Source organism: Eptatretus burgeri, chromosome 17 (assembly GCF_056783735.1).
Source record: "Eptatretus burgeri isolate ZD-2024b chromosome 17, Ebu_testis_v1, whole genome shotgun sequence".
In the NCBI taxonomy this organism is placed as follows: Eukaryota; Metazoa; Chordata; class Myxini; order Myxiniformes; family Myxinidae; genus Eptatretus; species Eptatretus burgeri.
The window spans coordinates 48,465,042-48,486,630 of NC_140977.1; the positions used below are offsets into that span (position 1 = coordinate 48,465,042).

Consider the following 21,589-nt stretch of genomic DNA (forward strand, 5'->3'; position numbering starts at 1 on the left):
TTTTTCACTCTGCGGCAGCGCATATACTACATCAAGCTGAGGTTGAGACCTCGCACGTGCCAAGCAGGTGGATTTATTAAACGGTGGATTTCTCGATGTAAAATTCCGTTCCAACTCATTTTGGTTGCAATCAGCGGCTGGATTTTATAACCGTGGATTTATAAATTGGTGTTGACTGTATCTTCTATCTTCTATCGATATATTAATACTGAAGGACCAATTTTGTGCTCCTCGCGGTCACGTCATTTTTCTCGGTACTATGACCTGGACTGAAAGAAACTTCATACCTGTAAGAGTGCATCGCACATAGTGGCAATAGTCAACCTTCAACTCTGAAGCAGAATAAACACTTTTCGTTGAGATGGGGCGAGGAGTGAAGAGGTGGGGGGCAAAGTAAGCAAATTTTTGGGCGGAGGTAAGCAAATTGAAAGCGGGACACAGGGGGAAATGGGGCGGGGGCTGGGCTGAATGAGGCGGAGTTGAGTGTGACGGGGTGGACAGGGGGGTGGGGGCCCGGGGGCAAGTCTCCGGGGCAAGATTCCCTGGGGCGGGGAATCAAAAGACGGGGGCGGGGAGTGAAGAGGCGGGGTCGGGGTAATTACATTTTTGGGCTGGGGTAAGCAAATTGAATGGGGCAGGGGCGGGGGATGAGTGGGTGGGGGCAAGCACACCCTGTCCAGTCCATGTCCCTCGAGTGTGTGTGAGCTGGTGAGGGTGGTTGAATGAATGGAATCCGTCTGTGACGGGGTTTCAGCTCGTTATAATAATTTCTAAAAGTTATTGATTTCTTTATTCCCTTTAACCTTTTATCAATCTGATCACCATATTTATTCGCATATGCCTTTGCTCCTAATCCAATAAACTCACTCATTACTTTTCAACCCAACTCATCCTTAAACCTACCATTAACCTTTTCATTCTTTTTTGAAAATAACTCACTCTTCTTACTAAATTTACTTGTATCATACCCTCCAATATTTTTCTTCATATCTTTATAAACTTCATCAGTTTTTCTATCTTGAATAAAACTATCAGTATCCATTTACAACAATGAAACATTTTCACCATACTCTTTCTTTAAGTCATTATACAAATAATCGTACATTAATATCTTTTTTAGATCAAGAACTGCTGTTCCAATATAAATTGGTTTATCCATTACAATACTTTCCTTTTCCATATGAATAGCAGAAAAGTTCTCTGAAAAAACCTCTTCTCTCTCAAAACTTGGTTTATTTATCAATCTCGAAGCTTCTTTCCAAGATGTTGCAAATCTAATGTTTTGCCTGTTTCTAACATTCTCCATTGTCTTTCCAAACACAGCATTATTCATCAATTTATAGAATTCCCCTTCAAATTTTACTTTTGTATTTGTTCTCATATCTGTATTGAATTTAATATACTTTTTCATCCAAGGACTTTGTTTAAATTTTAAAACTCTATGAATTTTAGCGACTCTCAATCCTTCTCCCAAAAACTGTTTCAAGCTTCTCTGATGCAAAACATATCCCTCTTTATCATAGAATGTTGTTCATAACTTTTCTGTTGATTTACCTTTAATATTAAAACTTTTATGATAATCACTTAACCATTCTTTCTTTGGGGTTTCTTTCTCACATGCAAAAGGAAGGTCTTTATGCTTCTTATGAAGATCACTCGGGTACCTCAAATCAACTTCAAAATAATAACCTTCTTCTTCCTCATTCAATTCCTCTTGAGAAGAAATAACAATATTCATCAAACCCTTTTCATAATCCTTTTATTCCACCCACTCTAATTTACCATAAGGCAGAGATTGAGACATTGCCCATCCATACAAATTATTAGCATCAAAATACATCAAATAATTACTATCTTTTTCACTATCATAATGTGGAAGATATTTATTATTTGCTTTAGCATAGCTTTTTGAACATACTTGTGATATTCCACCTCTCTTAGACTTCTCAATCATCAAAAGCATATCTACATCACTGATTAAATCTATATCTTGTTTTGTCATTTTCAACATTGCACTCCAAGCTAAACCAGGAGCTGTGAAATAGTGGGCAGGATCTAATCCATAACAATTTTTATTATGACAGAGTGATCTAAAAGCTTCAAACACATCAGCTAACAATAAAACATCTGTTTTTAGAAACAAATCATGATATTCTCGAAGGTTCTTCATCTTAAATATTTTCCAAATTTCTTGTGTGTTTATATTCCTTATCACTCATCTCTTCTTCATAAAGATTATTATAGAAACTTTCTTTTGAAGGAAGTTGTATTTCTTTAAATCTCATAAATGAATCCATATAATCATAAGGATAAATTCCCTTACTTGTAAGAATTTTCTCTTCACTTTGAATTTCATTCCTTGTTTGAATTTCCTCTCTCGTTAGAATTCCCTCTTTAATGAGAATTTCATCTTCAATCAGAATTTCCTCTTTGGTTCGAATTTCATTCATTGTTCGAATTTTTTTATAATTAGATTTTCATCTTCAGCTAGAATTTCTTCATTAATTTCCTCATTAATTAGAATTTCCTCTTTACTTTGAATTCTCTCTTTAATCTGAATTTCGTCTTTCATTAGAATTTCCTCTTTTGGAAAGAATGAATTAAGATTTGGAAAATAGCCCGGAGAGCTTAGATTTGATGCTAGGTAGGCTAGTGGTGTTGCCATAAACTTGTAAGAATCTAGAAACCTAATACGAATTAAATGTTTTGTGAATATCATTTTTGTAAATGAAATATACTTTTGACTTGTGTTTGTTATGGCAAAAATATTCCCTGGTGTTTTTGAAAGTTCATTTATAAATAGATGTGTATCATAGTTGGCACTGTTGTGAAGAAAGACTGGAATAAAAGAAGGAAATTTATCATGAAGATTACAACAGGAATGAGTGGGACCTCTATATTTACCAGTAAGATGACAATGATCCCTAACTTTAGACTCCTTAATTTCCCCGTCACAAATATGACAGATATTGTTCTTTCTAAATTCTAATTTTTCTTCTTTGGTTAATTTCATCGGTTCATTTGTTTCTTTCATTAATTTAGTTAGTCTAATACAATCCTTTTCTAATCGTTTTACAAACTCTTGTGAAGTGTTTTTTCCACTATAATGTTCAAGTTTATTATACTTTTCTCCAACAGATGATTTGATATAATAACAGAAACCACAAGGAACATGTTTTTGATATTTATTTGTATATGATTCTTTTGGATTAGGAGAAGCAATATTTATCTTTTTAAGGATGCATTCAAAATCAGGGTATATCACAAATGGGTGCATGATAGATTTATTTTCATCTTCAAAAGAAATCTTTTCACCAGGTTTAGGCATTGTAATTACAGCTGATTTATGATTACTACAATATTTTGAATGTTGTTCTAATCGTTCTTTTGTATGAAATGAATCAAGACATCGCTTTCAAGCATATATTTTGTTTGCTGTTCTGAATACCTGAGAAGAGATTAATCTTGATAAATTATTGATGTATGTGTAATGTGAATTCTTTCCAACACTAAAATATAAAAGATCAATGTGTGTTTCTTCATTTCTCTCTGTAATCTTTCATACCTGAACTTTATTCTCTCGAGTTAATCCATATACATTGATTGAAATATTATTCTTTTTCTCAAATTTCGGAATATCTGTTGGTGGCATTGGAAATTTTCAATCTTTAATGTCCAAGTTATTCTCATATTTCATATATTGTTTTACTCTTTCTGAATTACATTTTGGTGGATGTAAGTGAGCAAGAACAGACCAGAGAAAACATTTATTATCATTGTTCTTAATATTAACAACTGCCTTCTTTAGTTTTATTTCTTTTGGTAATTCAATATAAGAAGAAGCTTTAAGAGGGTCTGATTTTAGAATGTGTATATCTAAAAAGATGATTTTTATCCCCTGCCACGTGGCGGAAGGTGGATATTGTTATCACCCGGGTCGTCCGTCCTGCTGTCCTGCTGTCCGTCCGTCTGGCTGGCTGGGCGTCAACATTTATAGCTGTGAGTGCGATAACTCATAAACTGTTTGCCATATCGATTTGAAATTTGGGTCACACATGTACCACCTGAAAAGGAAGAACCCTATTGATTTTGGGTGTGGCCGGCTCCAAGATGGCCGACTGGGGCGGCGTCAACATTTATAGCTGTGAGTGCGATAACTCATAAACTGTTCACCATATCGATTTGAAATTTGGGTCACACATGTACCACCTGAAAAGGAAGAACCCTATTGATTTTGGGCGTGGCCGGCTCCAAGATGGCCGACTGGGGCGGCGTCAACATTTTTAGCTGTGAGTGCGATAACTCATAAACTGTTCACCATATCGATTTGAAATTTGGGTCACTCATGTACCACCTGAAAAGGAAGAACCCTATTGATTTTGGGCATGGCCGGATCCAAGATGGCCGACTGGGGCGGTCGTCCTGCTGTCCGGCTGTCCGTCCGTCCAGCTGGCTGGGCGTCAACATTTATAGCTGTGAGTGCGATAACTCATAAACTGTTCGCCATATCGATTTGAAATTTGGGTCACACATGTACCACCTGAAAAGAAGAACCCTATTGATTTTGGGCGTGGCCGGATCCAAGATGGCTGACTGGGGCGGTCGTCCTGCTGGCTGGCTTGGCATCAACATTTATGGTGTCAACATTTATAACTGTGAGTGCGATAACTCATAAACTGTTCGCCATATCGATTTGAAATTTGGGTCACACATGTACCACCTGAAAAGGAAGAACTCTATTGATTTTGGGCGTGGCCGGATCCAAGATGGCCGATTGGGGCAGCCATCTTGAAAAAAATGTTTTTTGTAATAAATGGAAAACCGCTTATATGATTTCAATTATTTTTCAATGGCGGGGGATTCCCCATCTCTGATGGTATATTTTAAATATTAAATCCACTTCCTACCAGTGTATTATCAACATCCTCCTCTTGTCTTGATAGTTCTTCATAAACCCCACTATTCATAAAATCTTGAAATGATGTTATAAAATGAAGATCTGTTCTCATATAAGGAGTTTGTTCTTCATCTTGTCTTTTCATATTCATTTTCACTCCCATATAAAACTTTAAAGTTTTCATTTCTTTTAATGTCTTTTTAATAACTTTTTCAACATCAGGTTTCACGATTTCAATTGATTCAGCTATTGATGATGGATCGGGTTCTCCAAATTGAAAAATCCTTATTTTAAGATGATTCTTAAAAGCTCCATCAGTGTTTTCAATATAATAGTCTCCCTTTACTTTAAACTCATTCTTCTTGTGTTTTTGTGATTGAAGGTGATTCTTATAACTACTCTTCAAAACATCCTTTGAGCAGATATCACAATGTTTTGTTTCCAACTCACGAGGAGATATTTGATGAAATAGATTAAATGTGTGTTTGATGGTTTGAAGGTGTAATTTATAATATTTATATTCATGATTACAAACATCACAATATGTTGTATTCACCATATTTATATAATAAAACTTTGCTTAAAATAACATTTTCTTGATGAAAATTTCGTTTAATTTATAAACCATATAAACCATAAACTGTGCTGAAAACCATTTTATCCTCCAACTTTTTTCACTTAATAAATACAATGTTTCAAGACACAAAAGACAAGTTTCAATCAATCTCTTCATTTGTAAAAGATACTGAGAAATATGTCAAGGATGTAAAATTGAACAAAGATAAATATAACAACTATTGGATAAAAACAATTATGGTAAATAATATGAGTTCTTCAATTTCCTTCAGTGGAAGGGTTTTTAGTCGACCCGGAAGAACATCAATTAAAGTATCTCTAACAAAAGTTTCTCCTCTCTTTCTGGCAATATATTCAAAACTAGAAAAAGTATCAAAAAATAAAAACCTTATGGATGAAGCTTTAGAAAGAAAAGATAAAACCATCTATAATATGCAAGGAGAAATTTGTATTTTTTTCAACAACCCTAAAGATGTTAATCCTGTTGAAATAAAGGATGTTAATATATCAGGTGAAATGACATTTCATTCAATAGTAGTTAAGGATTCCGTGCACCCATGGGTTCCACTTTGGAGCGTCGAGAGGTCTCCTTTGGAGGTCTCTGCTGACGATCTCAAAGATAAGTTTCTGGTCGTTATTTGTCCCATTTTAACTGTTTATATTTCTCACCGACATGTTACTGTGTGTTCCTAGTTCGGTTTTGTTTCAAAAATCGTGCTATTTTGTGAGTTTATTGGCGACGTTGTCTTACCGGGTGTTTGAGGCCTAGGCTGAGGCCTACCGGTTACCCTCGGTGTACGATCGTTTTATTTCTTTTTTCTCCCCATTCCCTTCAATTTCTATCTTCCCCACTTTCTGAACGTCCCCCATTTCTCCCAACAAATCTCTCTATTTCTGATCTTAAAAAAAACCAAAACAAACAAAAAAAACCATCACCTTTCTCCTGATTCTTTTTCTTCATCGCCTCTTCTTCTTCCTCTTATTCTTCCTCCTCCTCTTCTTCTTCCTCAATTTTTTCGACAACACTTCCATGACCTAATCTGTTGAAAACTCTCTCAAATATTCATAATAATAACAAAAATGATATCTTATAATGCTTCATCTTCCTCTCTCACACATGTGATACTCTTTACTGTTTCATAATTCACGACTCTTCTACTATTTAAACAGACTGCTCTCAATTCGACCTTTCCTTCATTCCTTGCCTAAAAAATCCAACTGTTACAGCGTTTCTTCTCTCCATTCTCTGAATTCACCTTGATTGCATCCATCAAGAATTGTGTTAAATCGCATCTCTGACCTAAAACTTAAAAAACCCCAGTTTGCTATGAATGTTCGCTTTCCATCAACCATTTTTTTTTCCAACTTCAGTGCCAACTCACCCCTCGCTCTCACTCTCAAAGCAACCATCCCACTCTTCTCCTTCCATGCCTCCCTCTCACCTCTCTCAAAAATTCCCCCCTCACCTTTGTCCCACCTTTCATCCCCCTCACTCATCCTTCTCAAAGTTGCCCCCCCCTCTCATCCACAAAGCTGCCTCCTTCCACTGCCCTCTCACCTCCATCTCTTCACTCCACCTCCTCAACTGCCTTCTTCCCCCTATCTTGTCCTCCCTCTCCCCCAGCACCACAGAGCCTTTTCTCCTCCTTATCCGGCCCCTCCCCTAGCTATTCTGCAATCCCCCACACTCTTTCAACAACCCTCCTTACCTCCCCTCCTCATCCCTTGTCCTACCATCCCCCTCCCCCCACCCCCCCCACCCAAAGCCTCCTCCCCTACCTCTTCATTAATAGTGTGGACCTCAAATATCCGGGGCCTTCGCTCAAACCTTTCAGATCTTTCCATACAGGTTGCCACTGACAAACCAGACATAATCTGCCGAACAGAAACTTTCCTCCACCATGACGTGTCTGACTCCCAAGTATCTCTCCCTGGTTATTCCCTCCTTCGGTATGACAGACCTGAGCCTCGTCCTGGTGGAGGAGTTGCTCTCTTCATCAAAGACTCTATTCCTCACTCTCCGTGCACTGCTGTCACCCCCCCCACATCCCCAGGAATACCTCTGGCTACGGCTTCCCCTCCACTCCCACCTCATGTTTATATGTGTACTGTGCCGTCCACCTTACAGTCATGACTCCATCTACACCTCACTATCCGAAAACATGGACCAAATTCTATCTTCTCATCCAAACTCTCTCTTCCTTATATGTGGCGACTTCAATTGTCATCCTGCCAGTTGGCTTAGTGTGGGTACCTCTCTCACCTGTCATGGAACCTCAGCAAAAGCTTTCTGCGACTCATTGGGTCTGACTCAATCGGTCAACTTCCTGACCTGGATCTCAACCAATGGTACTCCATCTCTTCTGGATCTGATTTTGACAAATTTCCCTGACAATATCTGCTGCTCTTCCTTCGCTCCAATCGGTTCTTCTGACCACGTCATTGTCAAAGTGGACATCTCTCTGGCTATTATCAGAGAACCATCTCACCGCCGTCGAGTCTGGCATTTCACTCAAGCTGACTGGCAGGGTCTCCAAGCTGCCATCAAACTTACAGACTGGTCTCCTATCACTACTTTCTCCAACATCAACTCATCCTGGGAATTCTTTTAAAGAAACTTGCTCTCACTCCTGCACAGATTTATCCCTCTCGTCTTCAGTTGTCCTCCCCTTCCTCCCGCCCTTGGTTTACTAAAGCTTGTGGCGAGGCAGTTGTCCTGAAACAACTTGCCTTTGCCTCATGGAAAGCAGACCCAACTGAGGGCAATCTCAGTTACTTCCATAAAGCTTGGAACAAGTGTGTATCTACCCTCAGGGGAGCCAGAAGACAACATCTTTGTAATCTCAAGTCTGAACTCTCAAACCTCTCTCCCTCCTAAAAATCCTGGTGGCGTCTAATCAAATCTGTTTCTGGTGTATGTTCCCCCTCCATCCTCTCCCTTACCTCAAATGGCCGCACTGCTGATACCGCACGTGAAAAGCGGAATGCCTAAACTCGGTGTTTGCGGCTAAATCTTGTGTCAAAAACCCATCACTTTCTCTATCCACCTTACCCAGTCGCACCCAATTGTCCCTGTCTCTGTGTCCTTTTCTCCTGACAAGGTGGAGAGCTCGCTGTCAAACCTCGACTCAGATTCTGCAACCGGTCCAGACGGCATCAGCCCACGTGTCCTCAAAGCCTGCTCTTCTGCTCTTTCTCACCCTCTCTCTGTTCTATTCACCCTCTCATTTGCTCAAGGTTAGCTTCCATCTGCTTGGAAATCTGCAAACATCACTGCCCTGCAGAAAAAAGGTGCAAAAACAGATCCCTGCAACTACAGACCAATTAGCCTTCTGCCAGTCATCAGCAAGGTTATGGAATCCATCATCGCTTCAGACATGAAATCATTCCTCTTCTCATCTTGATTTCCAATCATCAATTTGGTTTCAGACCAGGTCACTCTACCCTAGATATGCTGCTTCTGCTCTCCCAACAATGGATGGAGGTCCTCAATGCCAGACAGCAAATCCAAGCCGTATCCCTGGACATTAGGGTGTTTCATATTGCAACTTTTTTGCGCTAGTCAAGTTGGCTAACCGTCGTAGCTTTCCAATATGGATAAAAACCCCACTCGCCGATTTTTAGAATTTTCCTCCCAAAAATGGCTGCAGGCGTCTATTTTTTCCAAAATAGCGGCCTTTTTTCGCGTTTTGACACAGAAATCGACTCCTACACCTGCTAAAATACGTTAATGTTACTTGATATGTGTATGTTTGCAGATGATTATGATTGCTATGTCTGCTAGCAGTCGGGGACTAGACATGAGGCATCCAATATGGCGGAAAAATCCAAAATGGCGTCCAAGATGGCCGATTTTTGGCCACTGGAAAGTTGTTCCCTCTGATGTGGGTTCTAATATGTCGAGTTATAGGTTTTTGGGTGTGCTGAATTAGTTTTTATGCTCTAAAATGCAGTATATCTGTCACAGAGACATCTGCAGGGGTCATGCTCTCGCGTTAAGAAGTAGTTCTTGCAAGTCCGAAGAAGAATTTTGAATATTCTCACCCTCATTGATATCAGAAAATAACAATTAAATATTCGAAGGTCAAACATGTATTTATTTAACATGTACAGTATATACACATGAATTACTAGTTTACTAATGCCATAATGAATGTTCTAATATGAATTCATGTATGCGTGCCTTTCAGCCTCGATAATCAATAATATTGGCCATGGCATGGCATACATGGCTGTGGCAACATTCCAAAAAAAAAATTAAAATTTCCACAGTTCAAAAACATCAATGTTCACACTTCACTTCATATCGTAATCTACATTTTCTGAAGAGTGGATTTCGTATATCCAGAATAGTTCTGCCTGTGCCACTCAACCACTTGAAGCAAAGCTTGCCTTTGCTGTTCATCCCTCGTTTTGTCTATAAAATCCGAAATCAACTTAATTCCACGCTCTGCAAGGTCGTTAACTACGTGAACATTGTGCACATAGTTTGCGAATTTTTGGTAACCATTACTTTCTGGCCATGTGCTTGCAGGCTCACACATCCATTCTACATGTAGTACATCATATCGTTCAAGAAGATTGAATAACCGCCACGAGTCATCATGTATGAAACTGCTGAGACACAGGTCACTACTCTCATTCTCATCCACGGCCAGAAATTTTGGCTTTCCTGAGCTGAGTTGATCATGAGGGAGTCTAGGTGTCTGATGCAACAGTTTTGCCATCGTTTCTCGCTCATCTGTGGGCACATTGGGATCGGCAAGAGCGAAAATTACCAATTGCGGTGTCAAATACCATAGGTGTCGAATCGACACCTGATATCAATGAGGGCGAGAATATTCAAAATTCTTCTTCGGACTTGCAAGAACTACTTCTTAACGCGAGAGCATGACCCCCGCAGACGTCTCTGACAGATCTACTGCATTTTAGAGCATAAAAACGAATTCGGCACACCCAAAAACCTATAACTAGACATATTAGAACCCACATCGGAGGGAACAACTTTCCAGTGGCCAAAAATCGGCCATCTTGGACGCCATATTGGATTTTTCCGCCATATTGGATGCCTAATGTTTAGTCCCCGACTGCGAGCAGACATAGCAATCATAATCATCCACAAACATACACATATCAAGTAACATTAACGTATTTTAGCAGGTGTAGGAGTCGATTTCTGTGTCAAAACGCGAAAAAGGCCGCCATTTTGGAAAAAATAGCCGCCGGCGGCCATTTTTGGTAGGAAAATTCTAAAAACCAGCAAGTGGGGTTTTTATCCATATTGAAAAGCTATGACGGGTAGCCAACTTGACTAGCGCAAAAAAGTTGCTATATGAAACACCCTAATGGACATATCACGTGCTTTTGACACAGTCTGGCACCCTGCCCTACTCACCAAACTCTCTTCCCATGGTATCCAAGGCCAGCTCCTCTCATGGCTCGCAGACTTCCTCTCCTGTCGCAGTCAACGTGTGGCCCTAAATGGAGTTCTTTCATCCCCTCTTCCTGTGCAGGCTGGAGTTCCTCATGGTAGCTTTCTGGGCCCTGTTCTTTTTCTGGTTTTCATCAATGATCTCTCCGACTCTCTGGAAAATCCTCTATATCTCTTTGCTGATGACTCTACCCTCTGCCGTACCATTGGTCATCCCTTAGACTGGCAAGCAGCAGCTTCTTCGCTCACTGCAGATCTGGATAAAATCACAAACTGGTCCAACACGTGGAACATGTCTTTCAATCAGGACGAATCTCACACTTTCACTATGTCTCTTCGAAAGGACCATTTAGAAAACCCACCCACCCACTTTCTCAACAATACTCTGGAAGAAGTCCTTTCTTTCAAGCTTCTGGGTCTCACTATCTGCCATGACCTTTCCTGCGAAAGCCACATTTCAAACCTTGCCTCCAAAGTCAGTCGCCGACTGGGAATCCTCCGTCGTGCAAAGTCTTTCCTCGGCCCTCTTGAGCTCCTGACCACTTTCAAAGGTTTTGTCCGTAGCCTGATGGAGTACTGCTCTCCCCTCTGGGCTGGTGCTCCTGCCTCCCACCTTTCTCGGCTTCACGCTGTAGAAACCAGGGCATTTCGGATCATCGGCATCTCCCGCAATGAGGTTGAGTCTTTGGGCCTCTCACTCGATCACCGCAGGTTGGTCGGTGGTCTTTCTGTCTTCTACCGTCTCCTCTCCAGCCTTGCCCCCCTGTTCTCTCTGCGATTTGTCCCCACCAGATTTCCTCAGGGCGCTTAAGGTCAGCCAACAACCCCCTTCTGGTAAAACTACCAAAATCACGAATCACTGCTCACTTTCACTCTTTCATTCCTCTTTTTTTCCGCCTTTGGAATGAACTACCTCACTATATTCTTTCCCATTTTCCCTCCAGGCTTTCAAAACAGCTGTTCACCACCACCTCTTATCATCCCCCATCCAAATCCTCGATCTCTTCTACCCCTGATAATCCACCTAAGCCCACTTCCTTCAATTTCCCTGCTTTCCTTCCTGAAAGTCTCTGTAATGGCCATCTTCTATTCCCCATGTTCCCCGTCCCATCCCTCTCCCTTCCACAGATCTCCTCATGTGTCTGCTCCCCACTGTTTTGTCCCTCCCACTCCCGCCCCTCTTGTCTCATGCCCCCTAGATGTGCGTTGTGTGTTTGCTCTCACATGAGCCTCGACAGCTTGTCAAGGTATACAAAATTTTTTTTAAAAAAGGATCATTTTAAAATTACCTTTAATATTAAAAATGTAGTAGTTGAATTTGTTAATGAAAAAAGGTATATAGATATAGATGGTAATGTTTTTTTCTATTAATTAAATGAGTCATTCAACTGAAGATTTTGAAGATTATGAGGGTGATTATGAAACTGAGAGTTTGTGTTCAAACGATAGTTATGAAAGTAGTTTTATAGATGATTCCGAAGATGAATTTCAGTTTAACTAAGTTTTACTTTATAAATATGCTAGATTTTGAGCCTCTTGAATTCCCTGATTCTCCATATGATAAATTTGAGAATTGTCCTGCGTGTGAAAGACGGGGATTAAACACAGTCAAAAGCCTATAAACAATGTATATTCTGTGATTTGTTTAATTGTGTAATTAACTGTGTAATTAATGATAATAAAAAATATAAAAAGGAATACAATTCTTTTAGATTTACACCAAAAATGAATTACTTTACAAGATTGATTATGCTCGGTTCCCATGATCACGATGCGCGGCACGATTGAAATTGTGGTCTTAATTGTGGACTAATCGTGGTGATCCTATCAGATCTTATCAGATCTTGAGGTCAGTCGTGGCAATCGTGTTAATCGTAGAAACTTTTTGAACGGTTCAAAATTTTTCTACGATCAACATGATCAATTGTCAATCGGGATCATCATATCAGATCGTATTGCATCGTAACAAAGCGCGACAGATCGCATCTAATCGTGCTTCCTAATCGTGGTGATCGGGATCGATCTTAGACAAGACAAACACCACGCTCTGTAAGACCACGATTTCAATCGTGCCGCACATCGTGATAGTGGGAACAGCTTTCAGAGAAATTCCATGATCAGATACGAATGGCCAATCGTGGCGTTCGTAACGGATCGCACGACAGTGGGAACAGCTTTCAGAGAAATTCCATGATCAGCTACGAATGGCCAATCGTGGCGTTCGTAACGGATCGCACGACAGTGGGAACCTTGCATTAGAGAAATGAATGTAAAGTATGAGGGCGATCACACACCTTTCCTTACAATGGAAGAAACTGAACGTATTAGAGAAATGTTCAAAGGATTGTTGTAATATATTATTCATGATTGTCATTTTTAGGGAAATATCAACACAATATATTGTATAAATAAAATAATGGATTATCTTGAAATTAAACCCGAACTTAGGATAAAATATAGAGTTTCTAAAAAAGCCAATAATAAATTAAATAACCTGTTTTCCAAATATATAAGTGAATGATTTTTTACCCATTTGGGAAAATAAGATAAAATTTAACAATCATAAAAATCTTCCAAATTCATTAAGATGTCTCATAGTTGGTTCAAGCGGATGTGGAAAAACCTGCTTACTTTTGAAGATGCTCCTGAATCCCAACTTTTTAGATTATGATAATTTAATAATTTTCACAAAGTCGAGTTTTCAACCAGAGTATCAATTTCTCTCACAAGGTTTTAATGCTGGTCTTCTAAAAGAAGATATAATCGGTTTATTTAAACTTCAAAAAAACCTAAATGATTATAACATTGAAGATATAATACAACTATTTTGTGATACACAGAGATCTAAAAGAAATCAAAAGCAATAACTTGTATTCTTAGTGATAATACGGATGATATATCGTCTCCCCAAGATTTGAATAAGTCAATAAAGAACCTCGTTATCTTTGATGATTGTGTTGATGAGAGAAACCAAACGGTAATGGACAGCTACTACACAAGAGGGAGACATTCTTCTTGTAATTGTATTTATCTTAGTCAATCATACTTTCAACTTCCTCGTCGTTCCATCAGAAACAATGGTCATACATTTATTTTATTCAAGTTAAATTCAATAGGTAGAAACAATTTTTGGAGAGATATTTGTTCTACATTATGTAGTAAAAAGGAATTTGGGGATTACATGAAGCACTCGACTGAAAAATATAAATATATTGTTGTGAAATAAGATGAGATATTATATGATATTTTCCAATAAATAAATGTATGTGAAAGAAAGAGCAAGAAGATTTAAGGAACATCAAGAGTTGGTTTCAAAAGTTGTAAAACAACAGGAAGACATAAAGAAGAAACGCAGACAGAAACTAATGGGTGAAGAAGCATTTGAAAGAAAACAAGAGAAAATTTTTAAACCACTTTTAAAAACTTCCCAAGAAAAAATTGTAGATGTTTTCACAGTTCCCACAATAGAACATACTCCTAAAAAACTTCAAATGATAAAAGATTTCAGTCAAATGACGGAGGAAGGATTGGAGCAAAAAGGAGAATTAGAATATGATGATGAAGGATTATTTCAACAACTGGAAGAGATTAATCGACCCCCTGATTATATTGTGACTGCTCTTCAAAACAATGAATATTCAGCGGATTCAAAAACCAAGGCAGGACTCATTCCAACAAAACAACCAGCAATATTTCATCTTGTTCAAGAAAAGGTATTGATATTTAAGGATGAATTAAGGTTATTGCGTTCTGCTCAACCTCCTGTTAAACTTACTCCGAGATTAATGTTTCTTCTCACAAAAGATGGAAGACAAGCTTCAACTGTGAGGTATGAATCAAAGTATTTTGATAAACCATTGGATAAGAAAAAGAATGATGATAGAGTATATATTGATCTGCTGGACTCTGTTAATTATAGGGTGAGACTTTCTGGTAAAAGTAGGAAGAATGAGAAGGAGAAACACATTATTCAGGCTTTAAGTATCCTTGGTTCAGTTGTTAGTTTTCTTCCAAATGGCCCATCACAATTAGTTAATAGACTGTTATTGTTGTTTGGTAGTAAGAAGGCTGGAAATAACAATTGTTTTAATGAAGCATCAGCCATTTTAGACCAGTTGATGAATATGAAAATAATTAATAAATATCAATACAAAGACATTTTATCTCATTTTAAATAAGATGAGAAGCACAATCCTTAGTTTTAATTTCACAACAAGCGACCACACATCTTCATTCCCATACCCACTACAACTTGACCCAACAAAAGAATATGAGGCATCTTTATTGTCCATGGAAACTTATAATACCTTATTTAATATAACTGAGAAAAATGACAAGTTTAGTTATAATCCGGGAAGTGGATACAAAATGATAAGTCTCACCCGGAGCATATGAGATTTCTCAATTATCTTCCGAAATTGTTCGTCTTATGAAAGAACAGGGTAATGAACCAAAAAATATTGTTATAGATATTCAAAAACATACTTCAAAATCAACGATTAAACTCAAAAATAACTACAAGGTTGATTTCACAATTGATAATTCATTTAGAGAGTTATTGGGTTTCTCCTCAAAAAAGATTGAAACTAATGGGACGTTTTACAGTGATAATGTCATTCCAATATCCTCAGGAATAAATTCGGTATAAATTCACTGTGATTTGATTGATGGTGCTTATAATGATGGAATAAGAGCAAATACAATATTTTCATTCAGCGCATACTCAACCCCAATTGGTTATAAATTCAATATGGAACCCAAAAATCTGGTTTATCTCCCTGTGTCCGGAAAAACCATATACAGAGTAAATTTTAGGATAACCGACCAAGAAAATCGTATGATTTCTTTTAATGGAGAAGTTACATCAATCAGAATTCACCTACGTGAAGTTTTCCAATAAATAAATACGATGGTTATTGTGAGGAAACACGAGTTGAGAAATATTAAATAATTACAGGGGATGGGATGTTCCTTTCCCCATACTACAAGGGTGAAGGTATGTTTCTTGGTAGATGATACTATAAACCTAAGAGACAAAGGGGTGTCGGACATCAATTTAGAGGAGATGGGATAATTGGGATTATCCTCGGCCTCGATAATTAATAGGATTATCCTCGGCCCTCTTGAGCTCCTGACCACTGACAAAGCTTTTGTCCGTAGCCTGATGGAGTACTGCTCTCCCCTCTGGGCTGGTGCTCCTGCCTCCCACTTTTCTCGGCTTCACGCTGATGAAACCAGGGCATTTAGGATCATCGGCATCTCCCGCAATGAAGCTGAGTCTTTGGGCCTCTCACTCAGTCACCGCAGGTTGGTCGGTGGTCTTTCTGTCTTCTAACGTCTCCTCTCCAGCCTTGCCCCCCTGCTCTCTCTACGATTTGTCCCCACCACATTTCCACAGGGTGCTCAAGGTCCGCCAACAACCCCCTTCTCGTAAAACTACCAAAATCACGAATCACTGCTCACATTCACTCTTTAATTCCTCTTTTTCCCAGCCTTTGGAATAAACTCCCTCACTCGATTCAATCCCATTCTTCCCTCCAGGCCTTCAAAACAGCTGTTCACCACCACCGCTTATCATCTCCCATCCAAATCCTCAATCTTTTCTACCCCCGTTAATCCACCCCAAACCCCCTCTTTCAAATTCACTGCTTTCCTTCCAGAAAGTCACTGTAATGTCTATCTTGTATTCCCCATGTTCCCCACCCCATCCATTTCCCTTACACAGATCTAATGTCTCTGTTCCCCACTGTTTTGTCCTTCCCACTCCCGCCCCTCTTGTCTCGTGCCCCCTTGCTGTGCGTTGTGTGTTAGCTCTCATACGAGCCTCGACAAGGTATACAACAACAACAACAACAACAACAACAACAAAATTGAAACTCTAATGGGTATCGGTTCAACTATTCTTCAACATAAAGACCTAATTGGTTCAACTGCTTCTGCTGTGGGAAATGTATCAGGTGCTATAAAGAGTATAAAAGATGCCCAAAAGGAATCTTATAAATTACAAGCAATAAAAGAAATTAAGAAAGGCAAAACTCAGTTGTCTCCCCAAGAACGACAGAAAATAATTCAAATACTTGGGTCAGGGTTTCAAAAGTTTTAACATCTTTTTTCCCAAATAAATACAAGTATGGAAGCAATTGATAGTATCTATGATTTGGATGATACTATTATCATCTCAAGCTCCACTAAAATAGAAGATTACTTCAAAGTAAATGTAATAACTGGAATGCAAATGGTACAAAAAGTTTTGAAATAAATAATCAACAAACATATTTGAATCTATCCGAAAGTTTCTTGTTGTGTAAATTTAAATTCACTAAGGCTGGGAATAACACAAACGCTACACTCGTAAATGATTTTTTCTGGAAAATGTTTGATAGTGTTCGTTTGTACATTGGAACACAAGAAGTTGAAGCGGTTGATTATGTCTCTGCTGTATCTGAAATGATGGAATTTACACTATATTCATTCAGTGATAGAATGGGAAAGGGGTCTGTCGAAGGTTTTATTCCTGATATGTCAATGGGAACAACCACAGACCCTGGATATATTAAAAGGAAAGGAGCGTATAATGATGATGCAAAAGCAGTTAATAGTTTTACTGTGGCAGTTCCTCTTAAAGGTATATTTGGATTTTGTGATCATGATAAAGTTCTGTATGGTCTTAAAATTAGATTTCAACTACAAAGGAATGACAATGAAAATAGATTACTTTTTGGTGTTGGTAGTGCTTTTGGTGAGCAGAATAAATTTGTAATTGATGAAATGAGTTGGTATATCAGTGAATAGACTTCTAATCTTAAAATAGAAGAGATGTTGAATAGAAGACTTAACTCAAAGAAACCACTCAGTCTATCATACTTCAAAAGAAGATGTCAACACGTAAAACTAAACCAAACCACTTACATTTGTAATTTGGGTGTTCTGGAAGGAAAGCCACGTTATCTGTGGATCATTTTAAAAAAAACAGATGGCGATAATGCATTGAGTGATAATGCTAAGGTGAAACAACTTCGTGTTTCTCCAGATGGAACATTTTATCCACGAGATCGATTGGAAATTAATTGGGAAAAAATGATTTTGCTGAAGCATACAAGTCTTACCAAAAAGTGTGTGAAAGTAATGGAAATACAGAAGCTATTTTGGATATGACAGCATTTAAAAGTTTCTATACAATCTATGCATTTGACCTGAGTGCTCAAAAGGAAACTATAAAGTCTAATCGAGTGGATACTTCCCTATACATCGAAAGAGGAGAGAGTGAAGAAGTTGATTCATATTGTTTGCTTTTGGAAGAAACAGAATTACAGATTAATACAGATAATGGTGTTATGATTAGTCTCACATAATTTTTTGTTAAATAAATGAGTGCCAAAGTACCAACTGGGGTATATGTTAATCAAATCAATCTTCATAAACTATCATCATGTGTTCAAAATCAAAAGCCTTGTACGATTAACATCAATACAATTCAGAGAAAAGGAGCAGTAAGAATTGATGTCTTGCTCACAAGAGAACAGGGTAAAATCTTGAACGATACTGGCTCACTTAAAATGAAAATGACAAAACCAATGTTGAAAAAATATTCAATAAGAGAGACGAGTGGAGGATTTCTCCCATTTCTAATTCTTTCATTTGCTGGTTTAAGTGCGGTTGGAGCATTGACGGGTGGTATTTCAGCAGCGGTGAAAACTGCCAACGAAAGGAAGGCTCAACTCTGGGCTCAAAAAGAATTGGAAAGACATAACAAAGAGTTGGAGAAACAAATTAGTGGAAGTGGTGTAATTGTAGATTTTGGAAGCCTGGTGTTGGCGCAGTGGTTAGGGCAGCGGCTTGGGATCCAAAAGGTCCTGAGTTCATATCAATCCCCGTTGGGCTACTGAATTAAAACACCAGGGGGTTCACTCAGCCTGTCATCCTTCCGAGGTCGGCGAAATGAGTACCAGTGTACTGGGCCGGTGTATACCCTGGTTAAAATAGGTGTACCATATCCTTGTGTCGTAAGAGGTGACCAGGGTTGAGTCAGGAAGGGCATCCGACGTAAAACATGTGTCAACTCACTATGCGGATCATACGGATGATCCGCTGTGGCGACCCCTAAAAAGGGAGCAGCCGAAAGAAGAAGAAGAAGAAGGTGTAATTGTAGATTTTGCTGAAAAACTTGAAAGTCTGCCTGATAAAGCGAGATTGTTAGTTGGAGATATGCTTTCTTCTATCGCACAAGCAGGTGTAAAATTAACTAAAAGAGGTAATGGATTATATCTTTCTAATAAATAAATGAGCCTTGATGAGTGGTTTAAAGAATTTTGAAAGAATACAACATCAAATTTACAACTTGCCAAATATTGTAAGAAATTAACAATTCATAATGTGGTTATTTGTATGAGAGATGAATTAACAAACGTGCCTAAACGTACAACGAATATTATTATGAACTTAGAAGATAATAATGGGAACGGTTCTCATTGGGTTTGTATTTTTCATCGTCAAGATAAATATTATTTTGATAGTTTTGGTCTTCCACCACTTGTTGAAGTCATAAAATTCTTACAGAATGGTGTTTATCAAACATTTGAAATCCAAGAATTAAATTCCAAGTGTTGTGGTAAATTATGTCTATATGTGTTATTTCAACTCAACAAAAATAAAATATTTAATGACATTATTTTTAATCTAATATAAATGACTTATGTTGGTAAAGATGGTTCTATCTTTGGTGTATCCCAAGAATTGGATATTGATTTATCAAATTATGACACAAAGGCACAGGCTGAACGACAAAGGCAAATATAGTATAACAAAAAATATTAACATGAAAAATGCTTATAAATTAAAAAATTATCCAAGCCTGACTGACGCCAATGACTTGGTGAGATAAAGCGATTTATCACAATATATATCCTGAAATAAAATGGCTGTGTATTCAAAAGATATAGGACTATTTATTTTATCTCCAGGTCATACAGAATTCACAGTTCCAATTAAAATAATTTTTTATAAAGAAGGGCATATCGTTTGTATGAGAATAGAACAATGGGGGTATGATATGAATGATTTAGGGTATAATTGGTCATTTAAAATTGACCTGGAAGACCTGGAACAATTAAATCGGTCTCGTAAGGAAGAATATTATCCACTTGGTATTGAGAATGAGTTTTGTGGAAGCACGATTTACAAAGAACAAATAAAATAATTTAATAACGGTAAATATAAAAATGGTTTTGCCCTAGTTTATATCATGAAAACAGAAAAAAAACAGGATTATATATATATATATAATAAGTAAGGAAATACAAAATGATTTAACTTTGGGGAGGTGTTTCGTGTCATCATATTATTCTGTCATATATTTCTAATACATAAATGACTTCAAGAAAATTATCATTTCTGTGTCCAAGCATACCTTCAAGAAAAGGGAATTCGGTATTTTAATAAATATGTTCTACAACATAAGAATGAGGTATTTTCAATAAAAGATTGGCATTATGCTGATGTTGATAAACCAACAACTTTGGATTTAATTAAAATGTTAAATAAGGAAAAAATTATAAAGTTATGAAAACGTAAGGCTCTTTTAGAAATTCAAAAGAAATTTTATTGGTTTCCTGTTGTAAAAAAAAAATATCTGGAGACAGGAATAACAAGAAATCCTGATGAATATATGTATGATATTCTATGGGGTTTAAGTGATTCAAGGATAGTAAGGGACGAGGAAGCAGTTGAAGAAACTGAGACAAAGGAGAAGAGAGAAGGAGGAGAGGGAGATGAGAGAGTAGAGAGAGAAGGAGGAAAGAGAGAAGAAAGAGAAGGAGGAGAGGGAGAAGAGAGAGAAGGAGGAGAGAGAAGAAGGAGGAGAGGGAGGAAAGAGAGAGAATAAATAAATATGGAAACCAGTGAGATTAAAAAAAGATTGGGGGTATTACAGAAAATAAACTAGAACGGGCACTCGTAGAGCGCATACCTTCGCCGCAGCCACTAGTTTGAACATGGCATGAGAGTGAAATGAGGAACTAAAATTCCACTAAATCTGTTCGGGAATTTCGCAAATTTAAAGTCCATGATCCGGATTTTGTGAAAGCATTTTGTTATTAGAACTATTACGATTATGACAATTTTAGGTGATTCGTTGTCCCGAGTGCCGAACTCTGTAGCATGTAGGTTCGGATTCGGTCAAATGTCACTGACCACGCAGACACGACATGGATCAAGTAGATCATGTTTTCAAATCCGAGCGAGGACAAAAACGTCATTTCAATTGGCGTCTAATTAAACAAGAAAGTAAAACTCCTTTTTCTAAACCATGAGCGAAGCTATGTGCATATCAAACTATACCAAGTCTCCTTAATGAAAATTTGTTGTATTTTACTTAGTAACTAAGTTTGGTAGGGCCCTTATGGCCCTTGTTGCATCAACAGACACACAGTTTAGAGACAGAGATATATTCTAGTTATTACCTTTGTATTAAGTTGTCCACAACGTATCTCAATACAAATATGCATTTCGTGACCCCCATGACCTTTGACCCACAACCGCTACCTAGGGTGACAATAGTACTACACCTTGTGTCATTTCAGAAGATGGGGAGTTGAACACTGAACAATTTGGAGTTAATTTGATGTAAATCGGAAACATATTAACCGTTTTCATCATTAAAAAACGATGTTGACCTTTTTGTGACCTTG

At 38.0% G+C, this 21,589-nt stretch overlaps 1 protein-coding gene across 28 annotated transcripts in view; it reads left to right on the forward strand.

Annotated features, from left to right (window-relative positions):
• Positions 1 to 21,589, forward strand: part of LOC147010026 (uncharacterized) — a 147,880-nt gene that overhangs the window by 38,619 nt on the left and 87,672 nt on the right. For 21 of the 28 annotated variants that reach the window (XR_015052670.1, XR_015052665.1, XR_015052664.1 and 18 more), the window contains one exon: positions 3,916 to 3,999. The exons of 5 other annotated variants lie outside the window; for them this stretch is intronic. Coding sequence is in view for 8 of the 23 variants with exons in the window: in XM_085861065.1 (XP_085717191.1) it covers positions 3,916 to 3,999 (84 nt within the window). In the remaining 15 variants the exon portion in view is untranslated. Of the gene's footprint in view, positions 1 to 643; positions 4,476 to 21,589 lie in introns of those variants that run through there. 2 more of the 28 variants (XR_015052659.1, XM_085861069.1) reach the window with 2 other exon arrangements.